Genomic DNA, 26,791 nt, shown 5'->3' on the forward strand with positions numbered 1-26,791 from the left:
AGGGGTCTGGTGATGACTGGAGAGGTGACACTGCTGGGACATACAGTAATGGAGGGGTCTGGTGATGACTGGAGAGGTGACCCTGCTGGGACATTATACAGTAATGGAGGGGTCTGGTGATGATTAGAGAGATGACACTGCTGGGACATTATACAGTAATGGAGGGGTCTGGTGATGACTGGAGAGGTGACCCTGCTGGGACATTATACAGTAATGGAGGGGTCTGGGGATGACTGGAGAGGTGACACTGCTGGGACATTATACAGTAATGGAGGGGTCTGGTGATGACTGTAGAGGTGACACTGCTGGGACATTATACAGTAATGGAGGGGTCTGGTGATGACTGGAGAGGTGACACTGCTGGGACATTATACAGTAATGGAGGGGTCTGGTGATGACTGGAGAGGTGACACTGCTGGGACACTATACAGTAATGGAGGGATCTGGTGATGACTGGAGAGGTGACACTGCTGGGACATTATACAGTAATGGAGGGTTCTGGTGATGATTAGAGAGGTGACACTGCTGGGACATTATGCAGTAATGGAGGGGTCTGGTGATGATTAGAGAGGTGACACTGCTGGGACATTATACAGTAATGGAGGGGTCTGGTGATGACTGTATCATTGTGTGTCAGGTTCCTATAAGGTGTCAGGATGTGGCGGTCTATTTCTCCATGGAGGAGTGGGAGTATGTAGAAGGACACAAGGATCTGTACCAGGACATAGTCATGATGGAGGACCACCGGCCCCTCACATCACAAGGTAAGAAGAGACATATATATATAGATATCACTCTCACTACCTAATAACATAGAAATATATCCAGCACTGATGTATTCATTCCCTGTGTGTTCCCTACAGATGAAGTCATTGATAGAAATCCACCCGAGAGGTGTCCCCGTCCTCTGTATTCCCAGGACTGTTCAGAGCGAAATGTCCCAGAGAACCATCAGGTAGGTGATTTCAAAGTCCCCCAAAAATATGACCATAAAGTGTTTGACCCCAAGATCAACTTACATTTCCTTCCTATCTTATTAGGGTGAAGATCTGATGGATATTAAGGCTGACGTTAAAATTGAACCAGAAGAGGAGACGGATTTCGGGGCCGATCAGCAGTGTAAGGAGGGGGAGACTTTTATTGGTGGAGGGTCTCCTAGATACTACTACACCCATCATCTGATCATCACATGGAATAATCTATTCATCACTGTGTGTTCCCTACAGATGGAGTCATTGATAGAAATCCACCCGAGAGGTGTCCCCGCCCTCTGTATTCTCAGGACTGTCCAGAGGGAAATGTCCCAGAGAAGCATCAGGTAGATGAGGCTGATCCTATATCTCTATAGGGGGGTCCTGCAGTCATAGATGTGGGGATAGATTTTGGGGGTCTCTGTTGCTCCTCCTGTCTGCTGTATTGTAGTGAATTGTTCTGTATGTCACATCAGGGGGGAGATCTGACTAATAATAAAGTGGAGGATGAAGAAGAGAGGATGAGGGGCCATCACCCGTGTATGAGGGAAGTGAAGGAGGAAATTCCAGGAGGTGTTACCCCAGGTATGTAATAATTCCAGGAGGTGTTACCCCAGGTATGGAATAATTCCAGGAGGTGTTGTCCCGGGTATGGAATAATGGCAGGAGGTGTTGTCCCGGCTATGGAATAATGGCAGGAAGTGTTGTCCCGGCTATGGAATAATGGCAGGAGGTGTTGTCCCGGCTATGGAATAATGCCAGGAGGTGTTGTCCCGGCTATGGAATAATGCCAAGAGGTGTTGTCCCGGCTATGGAATAATGCCAGGAGGTGTTGTCCCGGCTATGGAATAATGCCAGGAGGTGTTGTCCCGGCTATGGAATAATGCCAGGAGGTGTTGTCCCGGCTATGGAATAATGCCAGGAGGTGTTGTCTCGGCTATGGAATAATGCCAGGAGGTGTTGTCCCGGCTATGGAATAATGCCAGGAGGTGTTGTCCCGGCTATGGAATAATGCCAGGAGGTGTTGTCCCGGCTATGGAATAATGCCAGGAGGTGTTGTCCCGGCTATGGAATAATGCCAGGAGGTGTTGTCCCGGCTATGGAATAATGCCAGGAGGTGTTGTCCCGGCTATGGAATAATGCCAGGAGGTGTTGTCCCGGCTATGGAATAATGCCAGGAGGTGTTGTCCCGGCTATGGAATAATGCCAGGAGGTGTTGTCCCGGCTATGGAATAATGCCAGGAGGTGTTGTCCCGGCTATGGAATATTTCCAGGAGGTGTTTTCCCGGCTATGGAATATTTCCAGGAGGTGTTGTCCCGGCTATGGAATATTTCCAGGAGGTGTTGTCCCGGCTATGGAATATTTCCAGGAGGTGTTGTCCCGGGTATGTAATAATTCCAGGAGGTGTTGTCCCGGGTATGTAATAATTCCAGGAGGTGTTGTCCCGGGTATGTAATAATTCCAGGAGGTGTTGTCCCGGGTATGTAATAATTCCAGGAGGTGTTGTCCCGGGTATGTAATAATTCCAGGAGGTGTTGTCCCGGGTATGTAATGTTTCCAGGAGGTGTTGTCCCAGGTATGTAATGTTTCCAGGAGGTGTTGTCCCGGGTATGTAATATTTCCAGGAGGTGTTGTCCCGGGTATGTAATATTTCCAGGAGGTGTTGTCCCAGGTATGTAATAATTCCAGGAGGTGTTGTCCCGGGTATGTAATAATTCCAGGAGGTGTTGTCCCGGGTATGTAATGTTTCCAGGAGGTGTTGTCCCAGGTATGTAATAATTCCAGGAGGTGTTGTCCCAGGTATGTAATAATTCCAGGAGGTGTTGTGCCAGGTATGTAATAATTCCAGGAGGTGTTGTCCCAGGTATGTAATAATTCCAGGAGGTGTTGTGCCAGGTATGTAATAATTCCAGGAGGTGTTGTGCCAGGTATGTAATATTTCCAGGAGGTGTTGTCCCGGGTATGTAATAATTCCAGGAGGTGTTGTCCCAGGTATGTAATAATGCCAGGAGGTGTTGTCCCAGGTGTGTAATAATTCCAGGAGGTGTTGTCCCAGGTATGTAATATTTCCAGGAGGTGTTGTCCCAGGTATGTAGTAATGGATTACAGAGGGAATTCCGAGGTTTCTTCAGGGGAGGCTCCACCTTAGATCTACATGACATTAACCCTTCAGGCCCCAGTGATCCCCTGTGTTATGTATAGTCAGGACCTGAGGGAGGTGACTATATAGAGATCCTCTCCAAGGTCATCTATGGGTCCTGTCATGCTCCAGGTAGAACACTAGGGGCAGCATCAGGATTTGAATAAGACGTCCACATCATCTGTACCGGACAAGGAGGAGGAGTCAGACACCGACATAGAACCCACCAAAGAGATTGGGGGGGGGGTTATTAGTAGAAATGACACTGATCAGGACCCGGCGCCATTATTCTGTCTGCTCCTCTGTAATACAAAGCGTTATTTCCGTTATTACATGTGACGTACGCGTCGCTCCGCTTCCTCCATAGCATTACACTGTAATCAAGCAATAGGCGCAGCGGAGGAGGCGGAGTTACACACATGTCACATGTTTCTTCATAAGACGCCATCTTCTGGACAGACGAGGTTGGGTAACGATGTGACTCCTGAATACTTGTTTCGGCATTATACACCACTTGATATGGCGGTAATATTCATTCACATGGGCAGTGACTCCTAATGCATAAGGGGCAGTAAGACTAAACCGTAGGTACTGCTATAGAGCACACGCACATCCTGAAGTATCATTGCGGGGCCCCATTACTTTTATATGTAAATGTCACCTTAAAGGGGTATTCCAGGCAAAAACTTGTTTTTATATATCAACTGGCTCCGGAAAGTTAAACGGATTTGTAAATTACTTCTATTAAAATATCTTGATCCTTCCAATAGTTATTAGCTTCTGAAGTTAAGTTGCTGTTTTCTGTCTAACTGCTCTCTGATGACTCACGTCCCGGGAGCTGTGCAGTTCCTATGGGGATATTCTCCCATCCTGCACAGCTCCCGAGACGTGACATCATCATTGAGCAGTTAGACAGAAAACTTCAGAAGCTAATAACTATTGGAAGGATTAAGATTTTTTAATAGAAGTAATTTACAAATCTGTTTAACTTTCCGGAGCCAGTTGATATCTAAATAAAAGTTTTTGCCTGGAATACCCCTTTAATGTCCTGAAAGTAGGAGGAGTCTACTCCATAAACTGCATGGAAAAAAAAACTGCGTGTGTGTTTCCTGCCCAATAGGAATGTCCTACATTACTGTACTGTGCGGTATTAATACTAATAACAAAATCCTTTTATATCCTACAGGAAATCCCAGTAAGAATTCTGAGGGAAACTTCATGTTATCCCTGAATGATAAAGGAGAAGATGAAGATATGATGGAGCGCTCCTCAGGAGAAGACCTCTTTACCCCTAATGTCCATCCAGATCTATCCTATAATAATCCATCTGATCATGAGGAACCTTCTCCTGACCAACCACACATTGTTACCACAAGGACAGATCAGGAACATGGGAAAGGTTTTTATTGTGAGGAATGTGGGAAACAATTTACAAGAAGATCATCTCTTGTTATACACAGAAAAAGTCACACAAAAAAGAAGCTGTATTCATGTTCAGAATGTGGGAAACACTTTAAACAGAAATCAGATCTTATAATACATGAGAGAAGACATACAGGAGAGAAGCCATATTCATGTTCAGAATGTGGGAAATGTTTCTTACAAAAATCAGATCTTGTTATACACGAAAGGAGTCACACAGGACAGAAGCCATTTTCATGTTTGGAATGTGGGAGATGTTTTAGTACTAAATCTGCGTTAAGGAATCATTATAGAGCTCACACAGGAGAGAAGCCACATTCATGTTCAGGATGTAGGAAAGGTTTTATAACTAAAGCAAATCTTGTTAGACATGAGAGACTTCACACAGGAGAGAAGCCATTTTCATGTTTAGAATGTGGGAAATGCTTTACAGCTAAATCAGGGCTTGTTAGACATGAGAGAAGACACACAGTAGAGAAGCCATATTCATGTTCAGAATGTAGGAAAGGTTTTATAACTAAACAAGAGCTTTTTACACATGAAATAAGTCACACAGGAGCAAAGCCATTTTCATGTTCAGAATGTGGGAAATGTTTCTCAAGTAAAGCATATTATGTTGCACATGAGAGAATTCACACAGGAGAGAAACCGTATTCATGTTTAGAATGTGGGAAATGTTTTACACATAAATCACATCTTGTGCGACACGAGAGAAATCACACGGGAGAAAAGCCATATTCATGTTCAGAATGTGGGAAATGTTTTGCACATAAATCGCATCTTGTGCGACACGAGAAAAGTCACACGGGAGAAAAGCCGTATTCATGTTCAGGATGTGGGAAATGTTTTACAGAAAAAGCAAAACTTGTTAGACATGAGAGAATTCACACAGGGTGCTGAAAATATTCTTAAAAAGAAAAAAAAATGTTTGAAACTCACAGGAGAATTCAAATTAAGAAACCACCTTCTTATTTGGAATGTGAAAAATGCTATAAATGGGGAAAAATATTTTAACCCATTGGGTTCTTCAGACGGTTAACATATAGGATAGGGTTTAAAGGGATACTCCGCCCCTAGACATCCAAAGGATAGGGGATAAGATGTCTGATCGCGCGGGGGGGCCTGCTGCTGGGGACCCCCGCGATCCCCCCCCCCCCCCCCTGCAGCAGTCCGGTACCTCGGCATTGAGGGTGGGCGGACGTGACGGTAGGAGGGGGCGAGGCCATGACGTCAAGATGCTCGTCCCCCCCGCACCGCCCGTCATCAGCCTCGGAGAAAACTTAGCTCCGGGCTGCTGCCTGGTGGATCGTGGGGGTCTCCAGCAGTAGGCCCCCCCCCCCCCCCCCCGCGATCAGACATCCTTTGGATAGGGGATAAGATGTCGAAGGGCAGAGTACCCCGTAAGGCCCGGGCCAATTTTCATTTTTGTTTTTCCCTCCTTTCTTTTAACCCCTTAAGGACAGACCTATTTTTTTTTTACCTTAAAGGGGTACTCCGGCGCTTAGACATCTTATCCCCTATCCAAAGGATAGGGAATAAGATGCCAGATCGCGGGGGTCCTGCCGCTGGGGACCCCGGGATTTCGGCTGCAGCACCCACCTTAACAGCTTCCGGCAACGCGAGCGAAAGAGCGTGACATCACGACTCCGCCCCCGTGTGACATCATGCCCCGCCCCTCAATGCAAGCCTATGGGAGGGGGCGTCACGCCCCCTCCCATAGGCTTGCATTGAGGGGGCGGAGCGTGATGTCACATGGGGCGGAGTCGTGACGTCACAACGCTCCGGCTCCGTGATCGCCAGTAATCAGACCCGGAGCGAGCACGCTCCGGGGGCTGATTCTAATGGGGTGCGACGTGGAAGATCAAGGGGGTCCCCAGCGGCGGGACCCCCCCCCCTGCGATCAGGCATCTTATCCCCTATCCTTTGGATAAGGGATAAGATGTCTAAGCACCGGAGTACCCCTTTAATGACCAGGCTCTTCTTTTTTTTTTTTTTTTAAATGTGTTGCGTCTCTTTAAATGGTAATAACATTAGAACCCTTTTTCTGTGCGGAACAATTCTGAACTTATTATTTTGTGGCATATTGTACTTTATTTTATTGTTTTATTTTTTTTGCTGACTCGTGAAGCATTTTTTTTGTAAAAAAAAAAAAAAAAAACTGGAAAATTTCTAGCTTTTTTAAATAATTTTTTTTATGATGTTCACTGTGCGTTAAAAGTGATTTTAGATTTATTCTGTGGGTCGGTACGATTATGGCGATACCCATTTTTATTGCTTTTTGTTTTTTCATTTTTCTGAGCAAAATTATTTAGTTAGAGCCGTAACTTTTTTTAACTTTTCGTCCGACACAATTTTTTCAATACGTGCTACCTTTTTGATCTTTTTTTTATTCCGCTATTTTGTTTTGTGGTGCTCACCGTGCGGAATAATTTACATTATAGCTTTATAGTACGTATTTTACCGTAAAGTACAAATTTTACCATAAAATGTACAACGCATCAAAAAATACATAATTGTTTGCGGTTGGAAATTTATAAGAAAACTGCAATTTTCTGACCCCTATAACTTTTTAATTTTTCCGTATACATGAGGGATATTTTTTGCGCCGTGATCTGTAGCTTTTATCGGGACCATTTTTGTTTTGTTGGGACTTTTTGATCACTTTTTCTTAAATTTTTATTTTTTTTTTCTTACATTATTTGATGTGATCAAAAATCAGTATTTTTAGTGTTTGGTATTTTTTTAAGCCGTTTACCTTGCGGGATCATAACCATTTTATTTTAATAGTTTGGACATTTACATTGTATAATGATGGGCCTATGACATAGCATTATACAGCGTGATTGGCTAAGCCCAGGCTACATCATTGAATCGGTGACCGGGTGGCAGGAAGCAGGTAAGGGGGATCCTCTGTGCCATTTTGACTCACAAAACCATAAGCTTCCCAGGTTCCGTGAGCTGCCAGCATCTTTCACTGGTCTGATCATTGGTATTGATCACGGTGTCTAAAGGGGTTATCCAGGAAAAAACTTTTTTTTTTTTTTTTTTTTTTAACATATCAACTGGCTCCAGAAAGTTAAACAGATTTGTAAATTACTTCTATAAAAAAAATCTTAATCCTTTCAGTACTTATGAGCTTCTGAAGTTAAGGTTGTTCTTTTCTGTCTAAGTGCTCTCTGTTGACACGTGTCTCGGGAACCGCCCAGTTTAGAAGCAAATCCCCATAGCAAACCTCTTCTAAACTGGGTGTTTCCCGAGACAAGTGTGATCAGAGAACACTTAGACAGAAAAGAACAACCTTAACTTCAGAAGCTCATAAGTACTGAAAGGATTAAGATTTTTTTAATAGAAATAATTTACAAATCTGTTTACATTTCTGGAGCCAGTAGATATAAAAAAATAAAGTTTTTTTTCCTGGATAACCCCTTTAAGGATTCAGGGTGTACAGAACGCAAGGGTGTACCTGTAACCTGTTCAGGACGAAGGGTATAAAGGGAACCTGTCCGCGCTAGTTTCCTCTTTGGACCCAACACATAATCGGTTCTTTGATGTTTCCTCCCATGGGGCTGAGAACATCGTCCGATCCCGATATCTTAAGGGCATTAAACATGGAGTTTTGTGTGCACCGTAGTCACATGGGCCACAAGTAGTCATGTGGGCGGGACCTCCTGAGAACTAGTCACCTAGTCATGGCTGTGATAACACCTACTGAGGTGTGACTGATCCAGAGCGCACACTCATCTCCACTGTTCTGCCCTATGATGTAGGGTTCTCTCTGCATTCTCATTCACCTCTCATTATTACAGCCATGACCAGGTGACTAGTTCTCAGGAGGTCCCGCCCACATGACTACTTGGGCTCATTTGAATATAGTACACAGACCCTAAGGACGTCCCATGGAAAGTTTAGTTTTTTTTATGTAGAAATATCTGATGTTTGTTCATGTGATGGAACCAATAAAAATCTACAACAAGTGATATTTCCTTCTGGGTCTTACAGAGATGGATTCTGAAAGGGGTGCGCCAAGGGTTATGCGGGGGTACGGCATTTCGCTAAAAATACCAACCATGCAATGTCATGTATTTTTTCAGTGCAGAACAGGGACTGGACGCGACTTTAAGTGAGCTGCGGTGGCTGCTGGGCCTGACCTGTGACGTCCCTGACATTGCATGGAGGTGCCGCACAGCGCAGGAGGACATCACCCGTCAGTGCCGCCCTCCACCTCCCGCCAAACGGGAATGCACCTACCTGCACTTGGGCCTGCTCAAGACACAGGCCAGATAAGAAGGTTAAAGTGTAACACCGCAGTATGGGAGGGTGTTATTGTATCTCATATATTGGCCCAGGGGGATCGGGGGGTGGAAATAATGGCACAAAGGGATCAAGATGGGGGGGGGGGGGGGTAATGGCAAACGGGGATTAAGATGGAGGAGGGGGGGGAGATAATGGCATAAGGGGATTAAAACTAAAGAACGAAAGCGACGTCAGCCTGAAGGTTATACTAGCCATCGGCAAATATTTGATGGCCCAGAAACAAGCCGCCCAAGTATCGCATCATAAAGGTAAGCGAACTCCGTTATTTTTATGACTTATTTTATCCGCGGGATCAAATGATCTTTATAAAAAAAAATTTTTTTGCATTGTTATAGTCCCCATTGGGGACTATAACATTGCACACACTGATTTCCTACACTGATCACTGCTATGCCATAGCATAGCATTGATCAGTGTTATCACCGCTTGACTGCTCCTGCCTGGATCTCAGTCACCACGGTGCAGTCCTTCGGTGATTGGACGCTTAGGAGGCAGGTAAGGGACCCTCCTCGTGCGCCCAAGAGGGTCACCGCAGTGGTCCCGTTCTGCCCCACTGAGCTGCCAGGAAGCATATATTTTAACTTTAGACGTGGCGATCAACTTTGATTGCCTAATCTATAAAGGGTTAATAGCGTTCGTCACCACGATCGGTGGAGCGCACTATTAGGCACGGGCCGGGCCCGGCTCGCAATGGTTCGGGGGTCACGGCGTGACCCCTTGATATAGAAAGGGAGTGGGCTTAACACGTACAGGTACGCCCTTCATCCCCAAAAGGTTAGAAAGAAGGAACGCAGCAGTGAGATCAGCGACACCAAAAATCCCAGAAGACCAAGGAAAACAACTGTGGTGCGTGACCGAAGAATTCCTTCCCTGGTGATAAAAACCCTTCACATGAGTTGTCCAGATGAAGAACACTCTCCAGGAGGTAGGTGGATGTGTGTCAGAGTCATCAAGAGAAGACGTCACCAGATGGAATACAGAGGGTTAACCACAAGATGGAAACCATTGGGAGCCTCAAAAACACAAAGGACAAAATTTAAGGTTGGGATATGAGGTTGGAATTTAAGGACGTGTCATAAGTTCAGTATATGAGGCCCGAATATAAGGACATGATATGAGGTCAGGATATAAGGACATGATATGAGGCCCGAATATAAGGACATGATATGAGGCCCGAATATAAGGACATGATATGAGGCCCGAATATAAGGACATGATATGAGGCCCGGATATAAGGACATGATATGAGGTCAGGATATAAGGACATGATATGAGGCCCGAATATGAGGTCAGGATATAAGGACATGATATGAGGTCAGGATATAAGGACATGATATGAGGTCATGATATGAGGTCAGGATATAAGGACATGATATGAGGTCAGGATATAAGGACATGATATGAGGCCCGAATATGAGGTCAGGATATAAGGACATGATATGAGGTCAGGATATAAGGACATGATATGAGGCCCGAATATGAGGTCAGGATATAAGGACATGATATGAGGTCAGGATATAAGGACATGATATGAGGTCAGGATATAAGGACATGATATGAGGCCCGAATATAAGGACATGATATGAGGCCCGAATATAAGGACATGATATGAGGTCAGGATATAAGGACATGATATGAGGTCAGGATATAAGGACATGATATGAGGCCCGAATATAAGGACATGATATGAGGCCAGGATATAAGGACATGATATGAGGTCAGGATATGAGGTCAGGATATAAGGACATGATATGAGGTCAGGATATAAGGACATGATATGAGGTCAGGATATAAGGACATGATATGAGGTCAGGATATAAGGACATGATATGAGGCCCGAATATAAGGACATGATATGAGGCCCGAATATAAGGACATGATATGAGGTCAGGATATAAGGACATGATATGAGGTCAGGATATAAGGACATGATATGAGGTCAGGATATAAGGACATGATATGAGGCCCGAATATAAGGACATGATATGAGGTCAGGATATAAGGACATGATATGAGGTCAGGATATAAGGACATGATATGAGGCCCGAATATAAGGACATGATATGAGGTCAGGATATAAGGACATGATATGAGGCCCGAATATGAGGTCAGGATATAAGGACATGATATGAGGTCAGGATATAAGGACATGATATGAGGTCAGGATATAAGGACATGATATGAGGCCCGAATATAAGGACATGTATGAGGCCCGAATATAAGGACATGATATGAGGCCCGAATATAAGGACATGATATGAGGTCAGGATATAAGGACATGATATGAGGTCAGGATATAAGGACATGATATGAGGTCAGGATATAAGGACATGATATGAGGTCAGGATATAAGGACATGATATGAGGTCAGGATATAAGGACATGATATGAGGTCAGGATATAAGGACATGATATGAGGTCAGGATATAAGGACATGATATGAGGTCAGGATATAAGGACATGATATGAGGTCAGGATATAAGGACATGATATGAGGTCAGGATATAAGGACATGATATGAGGTCAGGATATGAGGCCCGAATATAAGGACATGATATGAGGCCCAAATATAAGGACATGATGTGAAGTCAGGATATGAGGAAGAAATATGAGGTTGGGATATGAAGATGGGATTTAAGGACGGGATAAAAGGACGAGGTATGAGGACGGGATATGAAGATGGGATTTAAAGGGGTATTCCAGGCAAAAACTTTTTTTTATATATATATATATCGACTGGCTCCGGAAAGTTAAACAGATTTGTAAATTACTTCTATTAAAAAATCTTTATCCTTCCAATAGTTATTAGCTTCTGAAGTTGAGTTGTTGTTTTCTTTTTAACTGCTCTCTGATGACTCACGTCCCGGGAGCTGTGCAGTTCCTATGGGGATATTCTCCCATCCTGCACAGCTCCCGGGACGTGACATCATCATTGAGCAGTTAGACAGAAAACTTCAGAAGCTAATAACTATTGGAAGGATTAAGATTTTTTAATAGAAGTAATTTACAAATCTGTTTAACTTTCCGGAGCCAGTTGATATATATATATATATATATATATATATATATATATATATAAAAGGTTTTGTCTGGAATACCCCTTTAAGGACAGATTGTGAGGACGGGATATGAGGACAAGATATGAGGTTGGGATATGGAGATGGGATTTAAGGACGGGAGATGATGTTGGGAGATGAGGATGAAACATAAGGATCAGATATAAGGACATGGTATAAGGCTGAAATGTGAGGACAGGATATGAGGATGAGATATGAGGTGGCGAGCGCCATTGTTGGTCTTCCTCTCCCACAAGGTGGTTAAGTAGGAAGACTGGTCAACGCCGGGTACGTAGCTGTTATATAGGCGCCCAGCGCACCGAGGAGACAGCGCCGAGAAGCTGCAGTCTGTAATGCGCTCTGCAGGAATCGGAGGCCTGAATGGAGAATTACAGAACACAGACCAGTCCGACTTGTGACAAATCTAATCGCACTTAAAGGGGTACTCCACTGCCCCAGTGTTCGGAACATTGTGTTCCGAACGCTAGGTGTGGGCTGCGGGGTCGTGACATCATAGCCACGCTCCTCATGACGTCACACCACGCCCCCTCAATGTAAGTCTGTGGGAGGGGGCGTGGCGAATGCCACGCCCCCTCCCATAGACTTACATTGAGGGGGCGTAGTGTGACATCACGAGGGGCATGGCCGTGACGTTACGACCCCCTCACCCGGCGTTCGGCACACAATGTTCCAAACACTGGGGCAGTGGAGTAGCCCTTTAAGGCAGGGAAAAAGCTCGGAGCGTCCTATAGATGTCGGCATTGATGTCTGCAAGGGCTTCTACATTGTTAAAGGGGTACTCCGGTGAAAAAAAACTGGTGCCAAAAAGTTAAACAGATTTGTAAATTACTTCTATAAAAAAAAATCTTACTCCTTCCAGTACTTATTAGCTGCTGAATACTACAGTGGAAATTATTTTCCGTTTGAAACACAGAGCTCTCTGCTGACATCACGAGCACAGTGCTCTCTGCTGACATCTCTGTCCATTTTAGGAACTGTCCAGAGTAAAAGGAAATTATCCCCATAGCAAACATATGCTTTTTTGGGCAGTTCCTAAAATGGACAGAGATGTCAGCAGAGAGCACTGTGCTCGTGATGTCAGCAGAGAGCTCTCTGTGTTTCAAACGGAAAAGAATTTCCACTGTAGTATTCAGCAGCTAATAAGTACTGTAAGGATTAAGATTTTTTTAATAGAAGTAATTTACATGTTCACAAGGTACATGACAAATGAAATCCATTTCCATAAGATATACATAGTCACATATACTTCTCTCTGTCCTTTACAGGACCTGGCATTTCCCACTAACAAAGCAAAGGCAAAATAATACATGGATTTTATTTAAAGGGGAACTCCAGTGGAAAACTTTTTTTTTTTAATCAACTGGTGCCAGAAAGTTGAACAGATTTGTAAATTACTTCTATTAAAAAATCTTAATCCTTCCAGCAGTGGCGCAGCGTGGGTTGTCAGCACCCGGGGCAAGGCAAGTTATTTGCGCCCCCTAACCCGTGGATTTTAGCACTCGAGTCTCTTCCACTAGATTAGTTAAAGAAACCCTCACCCCCTAAGCACATATATGTACATGTATTGCTCCCCTCCACCATATTAGGCAGCTCCCCCACAATAGTAGCAGCTCCCCCACAATAGTAGGCAGCTCCCCCACATTAGGTAAGCATTTCCCCCACAATATTAGGCAGCTCCCCCCAACAATATTAGGCAGCTCCCCCCACATTTGTAGGCAGCTCCCCCCCCCCCCACATTAGGTCAGCAGTTCCCCCACAATAGTAGGCAGTTCCCCCACATTAGGTCAGCAGTTCCCCCACAATATTAGGCAGCTCCCCCCCACAATAGTAGCAGTTCCCCCACAATAGTAGGCAGCTCCCCCACATTAGGTCAGCATTTCCCCCACAATAGTAGGCAGTTCCCCCACAATATTAGGCAGCTCCCCCCAACAATATTAGGCAGCTCCCCCCACATTTGTAGGCAGCTCCCCCCCCCACATTAGGTCAGCAGTTCCCCGACAATAGTAGGCAGCTCCCCCACATTAGGTCAGCAGTTCCCCCACATTAGGTCAGCAGTTCCCCCACATTAGGTCAGCAGTTCCCTCACAATATTAGGCAGCTCCCCCACATTAGGTCAGCATTTCCCCCACAATATTAGGCAGTTCCCCCACAATATTAGGCAGCTCCCCCCCAACAATATTAGGCAGCTCCCCCCCCCCACATTAGGTCAGCAGTTCCCCCACAATATTAGGCAGCTCCCCCACATTAGGTCAGCAGTTCCCCCACATTAGGTCAGCAGTTCCCTCACAATATTAGGCAGCTCCCCCCCCCCCCACAATATTAGGCAGCTCCCCCCACAATAGTAGGCAGTTCCCCCACAATAGTAGGCAGTTCCCCCACAATATTAGGCAGCTCCCCCCCAACAATAGTAGGCAGCTCCCCCCACATTTGTAGGCAGCTCCCCCCACATTAGGTCAGCAGTTCCCCCACAATAGTAGGCAGCTTCCCCCCACCCCACAGACATACAGACATATACAGTGTATGGCTGGAGGCTGTATGTCTGTACTGCGGCCCCCACAGTGATCCGGTCACCGCTCCTCCGGCCCGGGGTCACATCTACTGCTATGGCTTATGGACCATAGCAGTAGGGACCGGGGGAGCGGTGACCGGAACACTGAAGAAGATGACGCGGTCACTTACCAGGCCCCGGCCAGCGCGTCCTCCTGCAACGATCCTGCGGTCCTCCTGCGTCTCTATGGTTGTCAGTGACGTCCCGTGCGTACGACCATAGAGGCGGAGAAGCGAGGGACCGAAGGAGGATCGCGGGAGGACGCCGGGGAATGGTGAGTGACAGGCGGACATCCTTATGTCACGAAAAGATTTTTCGGGACACAGGGATGTCCGGGATAGGATTAGGAATACTTCTTTTTATGTGCCCGGGCCGGCTCCCGTGTGTGGCTGCAGGCGGGGGCCGGCCAGAGCATATAAAAACTAATATACTGTATACTAAAAACCAGGGGGCCTCCAGCTGTTGTGAAACTACAACTCCCAGCATGCCCGCACAGCCTTTGCCGGTCCGGGCATGCTGGGAGTTGTAGTTTCACAACAGCTGGAGGCCCCCTGGTTTTTAGTATACAGTATTCGTTTTTATATGCTCTGGTCGGCCCCCGCCTGCAGCCACACACGGGAGCCGGCCCGGGCACATAAAAAGAAGTATTCCTATCCCGGAGAGCGCGCCCCCCAGATGTTGCACCCGGTGCGGCCGCCCCCCCCCCCCCCCTTCACCCCCCACGCTACGCCTCTGCCTTCCAGTACTTTTTAGGGGCTGTATACTAAAGAGAAATCCAAAAAGAAATGCATTTCCTCAGATGTCCTGACCACAGTGCTCTCTGCTGACCTCTGCTGTCCATTTTAGGAACTGTCCAGAGAAGAAGAAAATCCCCATAGCAAACATATGCTTCTCTGGACAGTTCCTAAAATGGACAGCAGAGGTCAGCAGAGAGCACTGTGGTCAGGACATCACAGGAAATGCATTTCTTTTTGGATTTCTCTTTAGTATACAGCCCCTAAAAAGTACTGGAAGGATTAAGATTTTTTAATAGAAGTAATTTACAAATATGTTTAACTTTCTGGCACCAGTTGATTTAAAAAAAAAAAAAAAAAAAAAAAGTTTTCCACGGGAGTACCCCTTTAACCTCTTCAGGACGCAGGGCGTATCCATACGCCCGTGGGAATTCCGGCCCCCACCGCTAGCCGGTTGGGGACCGGAGCCGGATGCCTGCTGAAATCGTTCAGCAGGCATCCCGGCATATCGCCCAGGGGGGTCATTATGCAATTCAGTCCAGCGATCTGCTGTGATTCCGGGTCAATCGGGTCTCCAGTGACCCGATGACCCGGAATTACTGGCTGTTCGGGGCCGTCTCTGATGGCCCCGAACAGCCAGAGCCTGCAGGGGTGAGGTGGCACTGGTGCCACCTCACGATTGCCCTGATTCGTCGGCCGGTTTACCGGCCGACCAATCAGGGCGCCTGCTGCGGGTGTCACTCCCACAACCCGCTCCGACCCTCTTCCGGAGGAGGTGAGCGGATGCGGGAAGAAGACCCCGTGTGCTGGGGACCCCGATCCCCGGCGTCCCTGTTGGGATCGGGGCCCCAGGAGCGGCCGCGGCAAGGGACTGACCTGCAGCGGAGCAGCAGCAGGAGGTGAGTGACAGCCTCCTGCTGTTGCTTAGCAACAGCTCCCAGCATGCAAAAAGGGCATGCTGGGAGCTGTAGTTATGCAACAGCAGGAGGCAGACCACCACAACTCCCAGCATTCCCTTATGGGCATGCTGGGACTTCTAGTTTTGCAACTGCTGGTTGCATAACTACAACTCCCAGCATGCCCATTGGCTGTCGGTGACTGCTGAGAGTTGTAGTTTTGCAACAGCTGAAGGCACACTGGTTGTGAAACCAGAGTTTTTTTTAACCTAACTCAGTGTTTCACGACCGGTGTGCCTCCAGCTGTTGCAAACTACAACTCCCAGCATGCACCGTATATGCTGGGAGTTGTAGTTTTGCAACAGCTGGAGGCACACTGGTTGTGAAACACTGAGTAAGGTCACAAACTCAGTGATACATAACCAGTGTGCCTACAGCTGTTGCAAAACTAAAACTCTCAGCATGTACAGTCTGTCAGCGCATGCTGGGAGTTGTAGTTTTGCAACAGCTGGATGCCCCCCCCCCCCCCAATGTGAATGTACAGGGTTCACTCACATGGGCGGAGGTTTACAGTAAGTATCCGGCTGCAAGTTTGAGCTGCGGCAAATTTTCTGCCGCAGCTCAAACTGCCAGCGAGAAACTACTGTGATCCCCCGCCCGTGCGACTGTACCCTAAAAACACTACACTACACTAACACAAAATAAAATAAAAAGTAAAAAAACACTACATATACACATACCCCTACACAGCCCCCCTCCCCTCCCCAATAAAAATGAAAAATGTCTGGTACTTCACTGTTTCCAAAATGGAGCCTCCGGCTGTTGCAAAACAACTACTCCCAGTATTGCCGGACAGCCGTTGACTGTCCAAGCATGCTGGGAGTTTTACAACAGCTGGAGGCACCCTGTTTGGGAATCACTGGCGTAGAATACCCCTATGTCCACCCCTATGCAATCCCTAATTTAGTCCTCAAATGCGCATGGCGCTCTCACTTTGGAGCCCTGTCGTATTTCAAGGTAACAGTTTAGGGCCACATATGGGGTATCGTCGCTGTACTCGGGAGAAATTGTGTTACAAATTTTTGGGGGTATTTTCTGCTTTTACCCTTTTTAAAAATGTAAAATTTTTGGGAAAACAAGCATTTTAGGTAAAAAAAAATTATTTTTTTTTACATATGCAAAAGTCGTGAAACACCTGTGGGGTATAAAGGTTCACTTAACCCCTTGTTACGCTCACCGAGGGGTCTAGTTTCCAAAATGGTATTGTCACGATGCCGGCTGGCAGGAGGTGGATCCTCTGTGCCAGAGAGGGATTGGCGTGGACCGTGCTAGTGGACCGGTTCTAAGTCACTACTGGTATTCACCAGAGCCCGCCGCAAAGCGGGATGGTCTTGCTGCGGCGGTAGTGACCAGGTCGTATCCACTAGCAACGGCTCAACCTCTCTGACTGCTGAAGATAGGCGCGGTACAAGGGAGTAGACAGAAGCAAGGTCGGACGTAGCAGAAGGTCGGGGCAGGCAGCAAGGATCGTAGTCAGGGGCAACGGCAGGAGGTCTGGAACACAGGCTAGGAACACACAAGGAAACGCTTTCACTGGCACAATGGCAACAAGATCCGGCAAGGGAGTGCAGGGGAAGTGAGGTATACATAGGGAGTGCACAGGTGAACACACTAATTAGAACCACTTGCGCCAATCAGCGGCGCAGTGGCCCTTTAAATCGCAGAGACCCGGCGCGCGCGCGCGCCCTAGGGAGCGGGGCCGCGCGCGCCGTGACAGGACCGACGGAGAGCGAGTCAGGTACGGGAGCCGGGGTGCGCATCGCGAGCGGGCGCCACCCGCATCGCGAATCGCATCCCGGCTGGAGGCGGAATCGCAGCGCACCGGGTCAGTGGATCTGACCGGAGCGCTGCAGTAGCGAGAGTGTAGCGAGCGCTCCGGGGAGGAGCGGGGACCCGGAGCGCTCGGCGTAACAGTACCCCCCCCCCCTTGGGTCTCCCCCTCTTCTTAGAGCCTGAGAACCTGAGGAGCAGACTTTTGTCTAGGATATTGTCCTCAGGTTCCCAGGATCTCTCTTCAGGACCACAGCCCTCCCAATCGACCAAAAAAAAGGTTTTCCCTCTGACCTTCTTGGAGGCCAGTATCTCCTTTACGGAGAAGATGTCCGAGGAGCCGGAAACAGGAGTGGGAGGAACAGATTTGGGAGAGAAACGGTTGATGATGAGTGGTTTAAGAAGAGAAACGTGAAAGGCATTAGGAATACGAAGAGAAGGAGGAAGAAGAAGTTTGTAAGAGACAGGATTAATCTGGCACAAAATTTTGAAAGGACCAAGATAGCGTGGTCCCAATTTGTAGCTAGGAACACGGAAGCGGACATATTTAGCGGAGAGCCATACCTTGTCTCCTGGAGAAAAAATGGGGGGAGCTCTTCTTTTCTTATCAGCAAACTTCTTCATGCGTGATGAAGCCTGTAAGAGAGAATTTTGGGTCTCTTTCCATATGGTGGAAAGATCACGAGTTATTTCATCCACAGCGGGCAAACCAGAGGGCAAGGGAGTAGGGAGGGGGGGAAGAGGGTGACGGCCGTACACCACGAAAAATGGGGATTTGGAAGAAGATTCAGAAACTCTGAAGTTATACGAGAATTCGGCCCATGGTAGAAGATCTGCCCAGTCATCCTGGCGGGAGGAAACAAAATGCTGTAAATAATCACCCAGGACCTGGTTAATTCTTTCTACTTGCCCATTGGATTGAGGATGATAAGCAGAAGAAAAGTTTAATTTAATCTTGAGTTGTTTACAGAGAGCCCTCCAGAATTTTGACACGAATTGGACGCCTCTATCCGAGACGATCTGCGTGGGCAACCCGTGAAGACGAAAAATGTGTACAAAAAATTGTTTTGCCAACTGAGGCGCAGAAGGAAGACCAGGAAGAGGGATAAAATGTGCCATCTTGGAGAATCGATCAACGACCACCCAAACAACAGTGTTGCCACGGGATGGGGGTAAGTCTGTAATAAAGTCCATACCAATCAGAGACCAAGGCTGTTCGGGGACAGGCAGAGGATGAAGAAGACCAGCGGGCTTCTGGCGAGGAGTCTTAACCCGGGCACAGACAGTGCAGGCTCGCACAAAATCCACAACATCCGTCTCCAGAGTCGGCCACCAATAGAAACGAGAGATGAGTTGCACAGATTTCTTGATGCCCACATGACCTGCGAGATGGGAGGAGTGACCCCATTTGAGGATTCCGAGGCGTTGGCGTGGAGTGACGAAGGTCTTCCCTGGAGGAGTTTGCCTGATGGAGGCTGGAGAAGTGGAGATCAGGCAGTCAGGAGGAATGATGTGTTGCGGAGAGAGCTCTACTTCCGAGACATCCGAGGAACGAGAGAGAGCATCGGCCCTAATGTTCTTATCGGCAGGCCGAAAGTGAATTTCAAAATTAAATCGGGCAAAGAACAGAGACCACCTGGCCTGGCGAGGATTCAGCCGTTGGGCAGACTGGAGATAGGAGAGATTCTTGTGATCGGTGTAAATAATAACTGGAAATCTTGATCCCTCCAGCAGATACCTCCATTCCTCAAGTGCTAATTTAATGGCTAGTAGCTCTCGATCCCCGATGGAGTAGTTCCTCTCCGCCGGAGAGAAGGTCCTAGAAAAAAAACCACAAGTAACAGCATGCCCGGAAGAATTTTTTTGTAGAAGGACCGCTCCCGCTCCTACTGAGGAGGCATCTACCTCCAATAGGAAGGGTTTAGATGGGTCAGGTCTGGAGAGCACGGGAGCCGAAGAAAAGGCAGACTTGAGATGTTTAAAGGCGTCTTCCGCTTGAGGAGGCCATGACTTAGGATTGGCATTCTTTTTGGTTAAAGCCACGATAGGAGCCACAATGGTGGAAAAATGTGGAATAAATTGTCTGTAATAATTGGCGAACCCCAAAAAACGTTGGATAGCACGGAGTCCGGAGGGGCGTGGCCAATCTAAGACGGCAGAGAGTTTGTCTGGATCCATTTGTAGTCCCTGGCCAGAGACCAAGTATCCTAGGAAAGGAAGAGATTGACATTCAAATAGACATTTCTCCATCTTGGCATAAAGTTGATTGTCACGAAGTCTCTGAAGAACCATGCGGACATGCTGGCGGTGTTCTTCTAGGTTGGCAGAAAAAATCAGGATATCGTCCAGATACACAACAACACAGGAATATAAGAGATCACGAAAAATTTCATTAACAAAGTCTTGGAAGACGGCAGGGGCGTTGCACAGGCCAAAGGGCATGACCAGATACTCAAAGTGTCCATCTCTAGTGTTAAATGCCGTTTTCCATTCATCCCCCTCTCTGATGCGGATGAGATTATAAGCACCTCTTAAGTCCAGTTTGGTAAAGATGTGGGCACCTTGGAGGCGATCAAAGAGTTCAGAGATAAGAGGTAGAGGGTAGCGGTTCTTTACCGTGATTTTATTAAGACCGCGGTAGTCAATGCAAGGACGTAGGGAGCCATCTTTTTTGGACACAAAGAAAAATCCAGCTCCGGCAGGAGAGGAGGATTTGTGGATAAAGCCCTTTTTTAAATTTTCCTGGATGTACTCAGACATAGCAAGAGTCTCTGGGGCGGAGAGAGGATAAATTCTGCCCCGGGGTGGAGTAGTGCCCGGGAGGAGGTCAATAGGACAGTCATAAGGCCTGTGAGGAGGTAGAGTCTCAGCTTGTTTTTTGCAAAATACATCCGCAAAGTCCAGATAGGCCTTAGGGAGACCGGTTACAGGGGGAACCACAGGGTCACGGCAGGGAGTACTGGGAACCGGTTTAAGACAGTCCTTGAAACAAGAGGTACCCCAACTCTTGATCTCCCCAGTGGACCAATCCAGGGTTGGGGAATGGTGTTGAAGCCAGGGTAGTCCAAGGAGAATTTCGGAAGTACAATTGGGGAGGACCAAAAATTCAATTTTTTCGTGATGAGGTCCGATGCACATTAGGAGGGGCTCCGTGCGGAAACGTATGGTACAGTCCAATCTTTCATTGTTAACACAATTGATGTAGAGGGGTCTGGCGAGACTGGTCACCGGGATGTTGAACCTGTTGATGAGAGAGGCCAAAATAAAATTTCCTGCAGATCCGGAATCCAAGAAGGCCATAGTAGAGAAGGAGAAGGTAGAGGCAGATATCCGCACAGGCACAGTAAGACGTGGAGATTCTCCATGCGGCGTCGTGTCCTCTCTTGAGGTGTTAGGCGAGACCGGTCAACCTGCATAGCCTCCACGGCGGGAGGCACAGGAACGGATTGCAGGGGACCAGAGGAGAGAGGAGCCGGGGAGAAAAAACGCCTCGTGCGAACAAAGTCCATATCCTGGCGGAGCTCCTGACGCCTTTCGGAAAAACGCATGTCAATGCGAGTGGCTAGATGAATGAGTTCATGTAGGTTAGCAGGGATTTCTCGTGCGGCCAGAACATCTTTAATGTTGCTGGATAGGCCTTTTTTAAAGGTCGCGCAGAGGGCCTCATTATTCCAGGATAGTTCTGAAGCAAGAGTACGGAATTGTACGGCATACTCGCCAACGGAAGAATTACCCTGGACCAGGTTCAACAGGGCAGTCTCAGCAGAAGAGGCTCGGGCAGGTTCCTCAAAGACACTTCGAATTTCCGAGAAGAAGGAGTGTACAGAGGCAGTGACGGGGTCATTGCGGTCCCAGAGCGGTGTGGCCCATGACAGAGCTTTTCCAGACAGAAGGCTGACTACGAAAGCCACCTTAGACCTTTCAGTAGGAAACTGGTCCGACATCATCTCCAAGTGCAGGGAACATTGAGAAAGAAAGCCTCGGCAAAATTTAGAGTCCCCATCAAATTTATCCGGCAAGGATAGTCGTAGGCCTGAAGCGGCCACTCGCTGCGGAGGAGGTGCAGGAGCTGGCGGAGGAGATGATTGCTGAAGCTGTGGTAGTAGCTGCTGTAGCATCACGGTCAGTTGAGACAGCTGGTGGCCTTGTTGCGCTATCTGTTGTGACTGCTGGGCGACCACCGTGGTGAGGTCGGCGACAACTGGCAGAGGAACTTCAGCGGGATCCATGGCCGGATCTACTGTCACGATGCCGGCTGGCAGGAGGTGGATCCTCTGTGCCAGAGAGGGATTGGCGTGGACCGTGCTAGTGGACCGGTTCTAAGTCACTACTGGTATTCACCAGAGCCCGCCGCAAAGCGGGATGGTCTTGCTGCGGCGGTAGTGACCAGGTCGTATCCACTAGCAACGGCTCAACCTCTCTGACTGCTGAAGATAGGCGCGGTACAAGGGAGTAGACAGAAGCAAGGTCGGACGTAGCAGAAGGTCGGGGCAGGCAGCAAGGATCGTAGTCAAGGGCAACGGCAGGAGGTCTGGAACACAGGCTAGGAACACACAAGGAAACGCTTTCACTGGCACAATGGCAACAAGATCCGGCGAGGGAGTGCAGGGGAAGTGAGGTATACATAGGGAGTGCACAGGTGAACACACTAATTAGAACCACTTGCGCCAATCAGCGGCGCAGTGGCCCTTTAAATCGCAGAGACCCGGCGCGCGCGCGCCCTAGGGAGCGGGGCCGCGCGCGCCGGGACAGGACCGACGGAGAGCGAGTCAGGTACGGGAGCCGGGGTGCGCATCGCGAGCGGGCGCCACCTACATCGCGAATCGCATCCCGACTGGAGGCGGAATCGCAGCGCACCGGGTCAGTGGATCTGACCGGAGCGCTGCAGTAGCGAGAGTGTAGCGAGCGCTCCGGGGAGGAGCGGGGACCCGGAGCGCTCGGCGTAACAGGTATGCCATGTGTTTTTTTTTTTTTTTTTGCTGTCCTGGCACCATAGCGGCTTCCTAAATGCGACTTGCCCCCAGAGCAAAATTTGGTCTCAAAAAGCCAAATATGACTCCTTCTCTTCTGAGCATTGTAGTTCGCCCGTAGTGCACTTCAGGCCAACTTATGGGGTACCTCCATACTCAGAAGAGATGGGGTTACAAATTTTGGGGGGTATTTTCTGCTATAAACCCTTGCAAAAATTTGAAATTTGGGGGGAAACACATTATTGTGAAAAAATTTTATTTATTTTTTTACGTATGCAAAAGTTGTGAAACACCTGTGGGGTATTAAGGCTCACTTTATTCCTTGTTACGTTCCTCAAGGGGTCTAGTTTCCAAAATGGTATTCCATGTGTTTTTTTTTTCTGTTCTGGCACCATAGGGGCTTCCTAAATGCAACATGCCCCCCAAAAACCATTTCAGAAAAACGTACTCTCCAAAATCCCCTTGTCGCTCCTTCGCTTCTGAGCCCTCTACTGCGCCCGCCGAACACTTTACATAGACATATGGGGTATGTGCTTACTCGAGAGAAATTGGGCTACAAATATAAGTATACATTTTCTCCTTTTACCCCTTGTAAAAATTCGAAAATTGGGTCTACAAGAACATGCGAGTGTAAAAAATGAAGATTGTGAATTTTCTCCTTCACTTTGCTGCTATTCCTGTGAAACACCTAAAGGGTTAAAACGCTGACTGAATGTCATTTTGAATACTTTGGGGGGTGTAGTTTTTATAATGGGGTAATTTGTGGGATATTTCTAAGATAACTGGTCCCTGAAAAAAAGCGAGTTTAAAAATTTTGTGAAAAATTGGAAAATTGCTGCTGAACTTTGAAGCCTCTGGTGTCTTCCAAAAGTAAAAACTTGTCAATTTTCTGATGCAAACATAAAGGAGACATATTGTATATATGAATAAAAAAAAATATTTGGAATATCCATTTTTCTTACAAGCAGAGAGCTTCAAAGTTCGAAAAATGCTAAATTTTCAAATTTTTCATCAAATTTTGGGATTTTTCACCAATAAACGATTCAAGTTACCACCAAATGTTACCACTATGTTAAAGTAGAATATGTCACGAATACACAGTCTCGGAATCAGAATGATAACTAAAAGCATCAGAGTTACTAATGTTTAAAGTGACAGTGGTCAGAATTGCAAAAAACGTCCGAGTCCTTAAGGTGAAAAAGGGCTAAGTCCTTAAGGGGTTAATTATTAAGGTGCATTTCATTTTTATGGTTACAGAGAGGAGGTTGTTATGGTTCCTCCCCAATAGAGCTGGATTTCATTTACGCTTAGGCTATGTTCACACTGCAACGTCTGCATGGAAAATCTCATAACATGCATGGCGCTAAGACTGCCCGGGAATACGCCATCCCTTGGACAGCAATTAAAGAATGGACGTGTATTTTGTTTCTGCAGACAACGGATGTGATATCTGGTCCTGCCAGAACCCGTAGGGTAAAATCTTTCTAGCTCTGAAAGTTCTTTTGTTTGGTTTTGTTGCTACGACTACGTCTAGCTGACTGGTGGGTCAGCTGACCTTGTTGGGATTGCACATGTCTAGCTGCCTATTTAAACCTGCAGTGTGCTTTCAGACTTTGCCTGTGAAAGAGGTTTACTCCAGTAACTAGCCTTATATCCTGTGACTACAGATATTTGGTTATTTGATTTTGGCTTTACTTCCTGACCCTTCTCCTGTATTAGCGACTTGGTACCTGCATTATTTCCTGTTACTTGGCTAGTGGACTCTGACTTATTGTGTGTGTGTTTGTTTAGTATTATTTCTGTTAGTTTGTGTTTTTCCCGAACTGAGTCTGTTTTTTATAGTCTGTAGATTATTTTGTTGACAGTGACTCCTATCACTTACTTAGGAAGGGACCAGCACTGTGGTTGTCGATCCGCTGTTTAGAGCGGATAGGCAAGTAGGCAGGGTCAGAGGGAGTGGGTGAGATCAGGGCTGCATGTGACATCGGAATTTGAATTTTCGCACCAGAAACATCTGGAAAATCTGCTATGTGAACAGCGCAGCAGAATCTGATTGAAATCAATGGGACTGCCGTGGAATCTCCATGCGGAATTCCAAATCGGAAATTCTGCCATGTGAACATTGTCAGGTGACCCAGTGTGAAGGTTTGTTGGATGTGACTTACGTATTTCAGGTGCTAGAGAACAAGGCAACTTTATTTCCCGTATTCCATTGTCATTTTATACATACACTGAGGTTACCAAAGGGTTAAAGGGGTACTCCACTGGAAAACATATTTTTTAAATCAACTGGTGCCAAAAAATTAAACAGATTTGTAAATTACTTCTATTAAAAAATCTTAATCCTTCCAGTACTTATCAGCTGCTGCATGATCCACAGGAAGTGCTTTTCTTTTTTAATTTCCTTTGTGCCTGACCACATTGCTCTCTGCTGACACCTCTGTCCATATCAGGAACTGTCCAGAGTAGGAGAGGTTTGCTATGGGGATTTGATTCTACTCTGGACAGTTCCTGATATGGACAGAGGTATCAGCAGAGAGCACTGTGGTCAGACAGAATGGAAATTCAAAAAGAAAAGAACTTCCCGTGGAGCATAGAACAGCTGATAAGTACTGGAAGGATTACAATTTCTAAATAGAAGTAATTTACAAATCTGTTTACATTTCTGGCACAGTTGATTTAGAAAAACATTTTTCCAGGGGAGTACTCCTTTAATGTTTTAACATGTCTTTCATTTCACTATAAAGCTGAATGGTTGATTTGGTCACATGTAGTCTCCTAGCCAATTAATGCAGGAGCCAAAGTTCAACCCACCTGTACTGAGGGAAAAAGGGTGGACCCTAATTCTGTTTTAGGTCATTTTGGCCTGGCCTTTACCCTGCTATTCCTGAGGAGACATATCTGATAGATAGGTCACCTGTAACCTGCTAACAAGTTTCTGTTCCTACCCTGATTCCAACCCCGGCCACACTTGCCACATCAGCTAAACCAGGTAGGCATAAGGCATACACAAGAACCTCTACATTATTCTCCAATAATAGTCTCTGCTGTACTATAGAAGCAAAACAAAAGTGCTTCTTTAATTCAAAATTTCCTAATAGAATACTTAAAGTGCATAGGCTGGATTGAGTGTTCACCCAGCTTCTCAGACTCCTGAATGGCGTCATCTCTCAAGTGCTGGGATTGTTTGCTGCGCTGCAGGACTTAAAGGGGTATTCCAGGAAAAATCTTTTTTTTATTTTTTTATATCAACTGGGTCCAGAAAGTTAAACAAATTTGTAAATTACTTCTATTAAAAAATCTTAATCCTTTCAATAATTATCAGCTGCTGAAGTTGAGTTGTTCTTTTCTGTCTGACAACAGTGCTCTCTGCTGACATCTTTGCTTGTCTCGGGAACTGCACAGAGTAGAAGAGGTTTGCTATGGGGATTTGCTTCTAAGCTGGGCGGTTCCCGAGACAGGTGTCATCAGAGAGCACTTAGACAGACAATAACAACTCAACTTCAGCAGCTTATAAGTACTGAAAGGATTAAGATTTTTTTTAAATAGAAGTAATTTACAAATCTTCAAAGCATGTAGATACATAAATGAAAGTCCGGCACAGCACTGGCGAGCAAAGGGTATGCAGTGATATGATTGGATCCGTACGTAGGAGTGCAGTGAGATCACTGAAGGTGCAAAACGGGGTGCTGGTAAGGAAAGGCACAAGTCGCTGTGTAATCAAAGCAGTAGAAGAAAACCGCACTCACCCGTCAGTAGTGCACCGGTGCTTTATTACAAAAGAACCGTAGACATGAACACAAGACAGCAGGATACCGGCAGGAACGCCAGGGCACACACACGTGTAGTTACAGCTGTTTCACGGGACTCAGCCCGCTTCGTCAGACT

General features: G+C 46.7%; 2 protein-coding genes across 2 annotated transcripts in view; both read left to right on the forward strand.

Moving 5' to 3' along the window:
- LOC130297932 (oocyte zinc finger protein XlCOF8.4-like) overlaps nucleotides 1-26,791 on the forward strand; it is a 170,748-nt gene that overhangs the window by 8,245 nt on the left and 135,712 nt on the right.
- LOC130297939 (oocyte zinc finger protein XlCOF6.1-like) lies at nucleotides 1,142-5,823 on the forward strand. Its single transcript, XM_056550794.1, has 3 exons — nucleotides 1,142-1,318; nucleotides 1,448-1,556; nucleotides 4,299-5,823. Exons 2-3 carry the CDS (start codon nucleotides 1,493-1,495, stop codon nucleotides 5,432-5,434), a joined length of 1,200 nt encoding a protein of 399 aa, XP_056406769.1. The 5' UTR covers nucleotides 1,142-1,318; nucleotides 1,448-1,492; the 3' UTR covers nucleotides 5,435-5,823.

Source organism: Hyla sarda (genome assembly GCF_029499605.1).
Source record: "Hyla sarda isolate aHylSar1 chromosome 1 unlocalized genomic scaffold, aHylSar1.hap1 SUPER_1_unloc_10, whole genome shotgun sequence".
Classification (NCBI taxonomy): Eukaryota; Metazoa; Chordata; class Amphibia; order Anura; family Hylidae; genus Hyla; species Hyla sarda.

What these genes read in the sequence shown, in the direction of transcription:
- LOC130297939 (XM_056550794.1), top strand. Translation starts at nt 1,493, where the DNA reads ATGAGGGGCCATCACCCGTGTATGAGGGAAGTGAAGGAGGAAATTCCA. An exon ending in TCCAGGAGGTGTTACCCCAG is followed by an intron (nt 1,557 to 4,298) that starts GTATGTAATAAT and finishes TATATCCTACAG; the next exon opens with GAAATCCCAGTAAGAATTCT.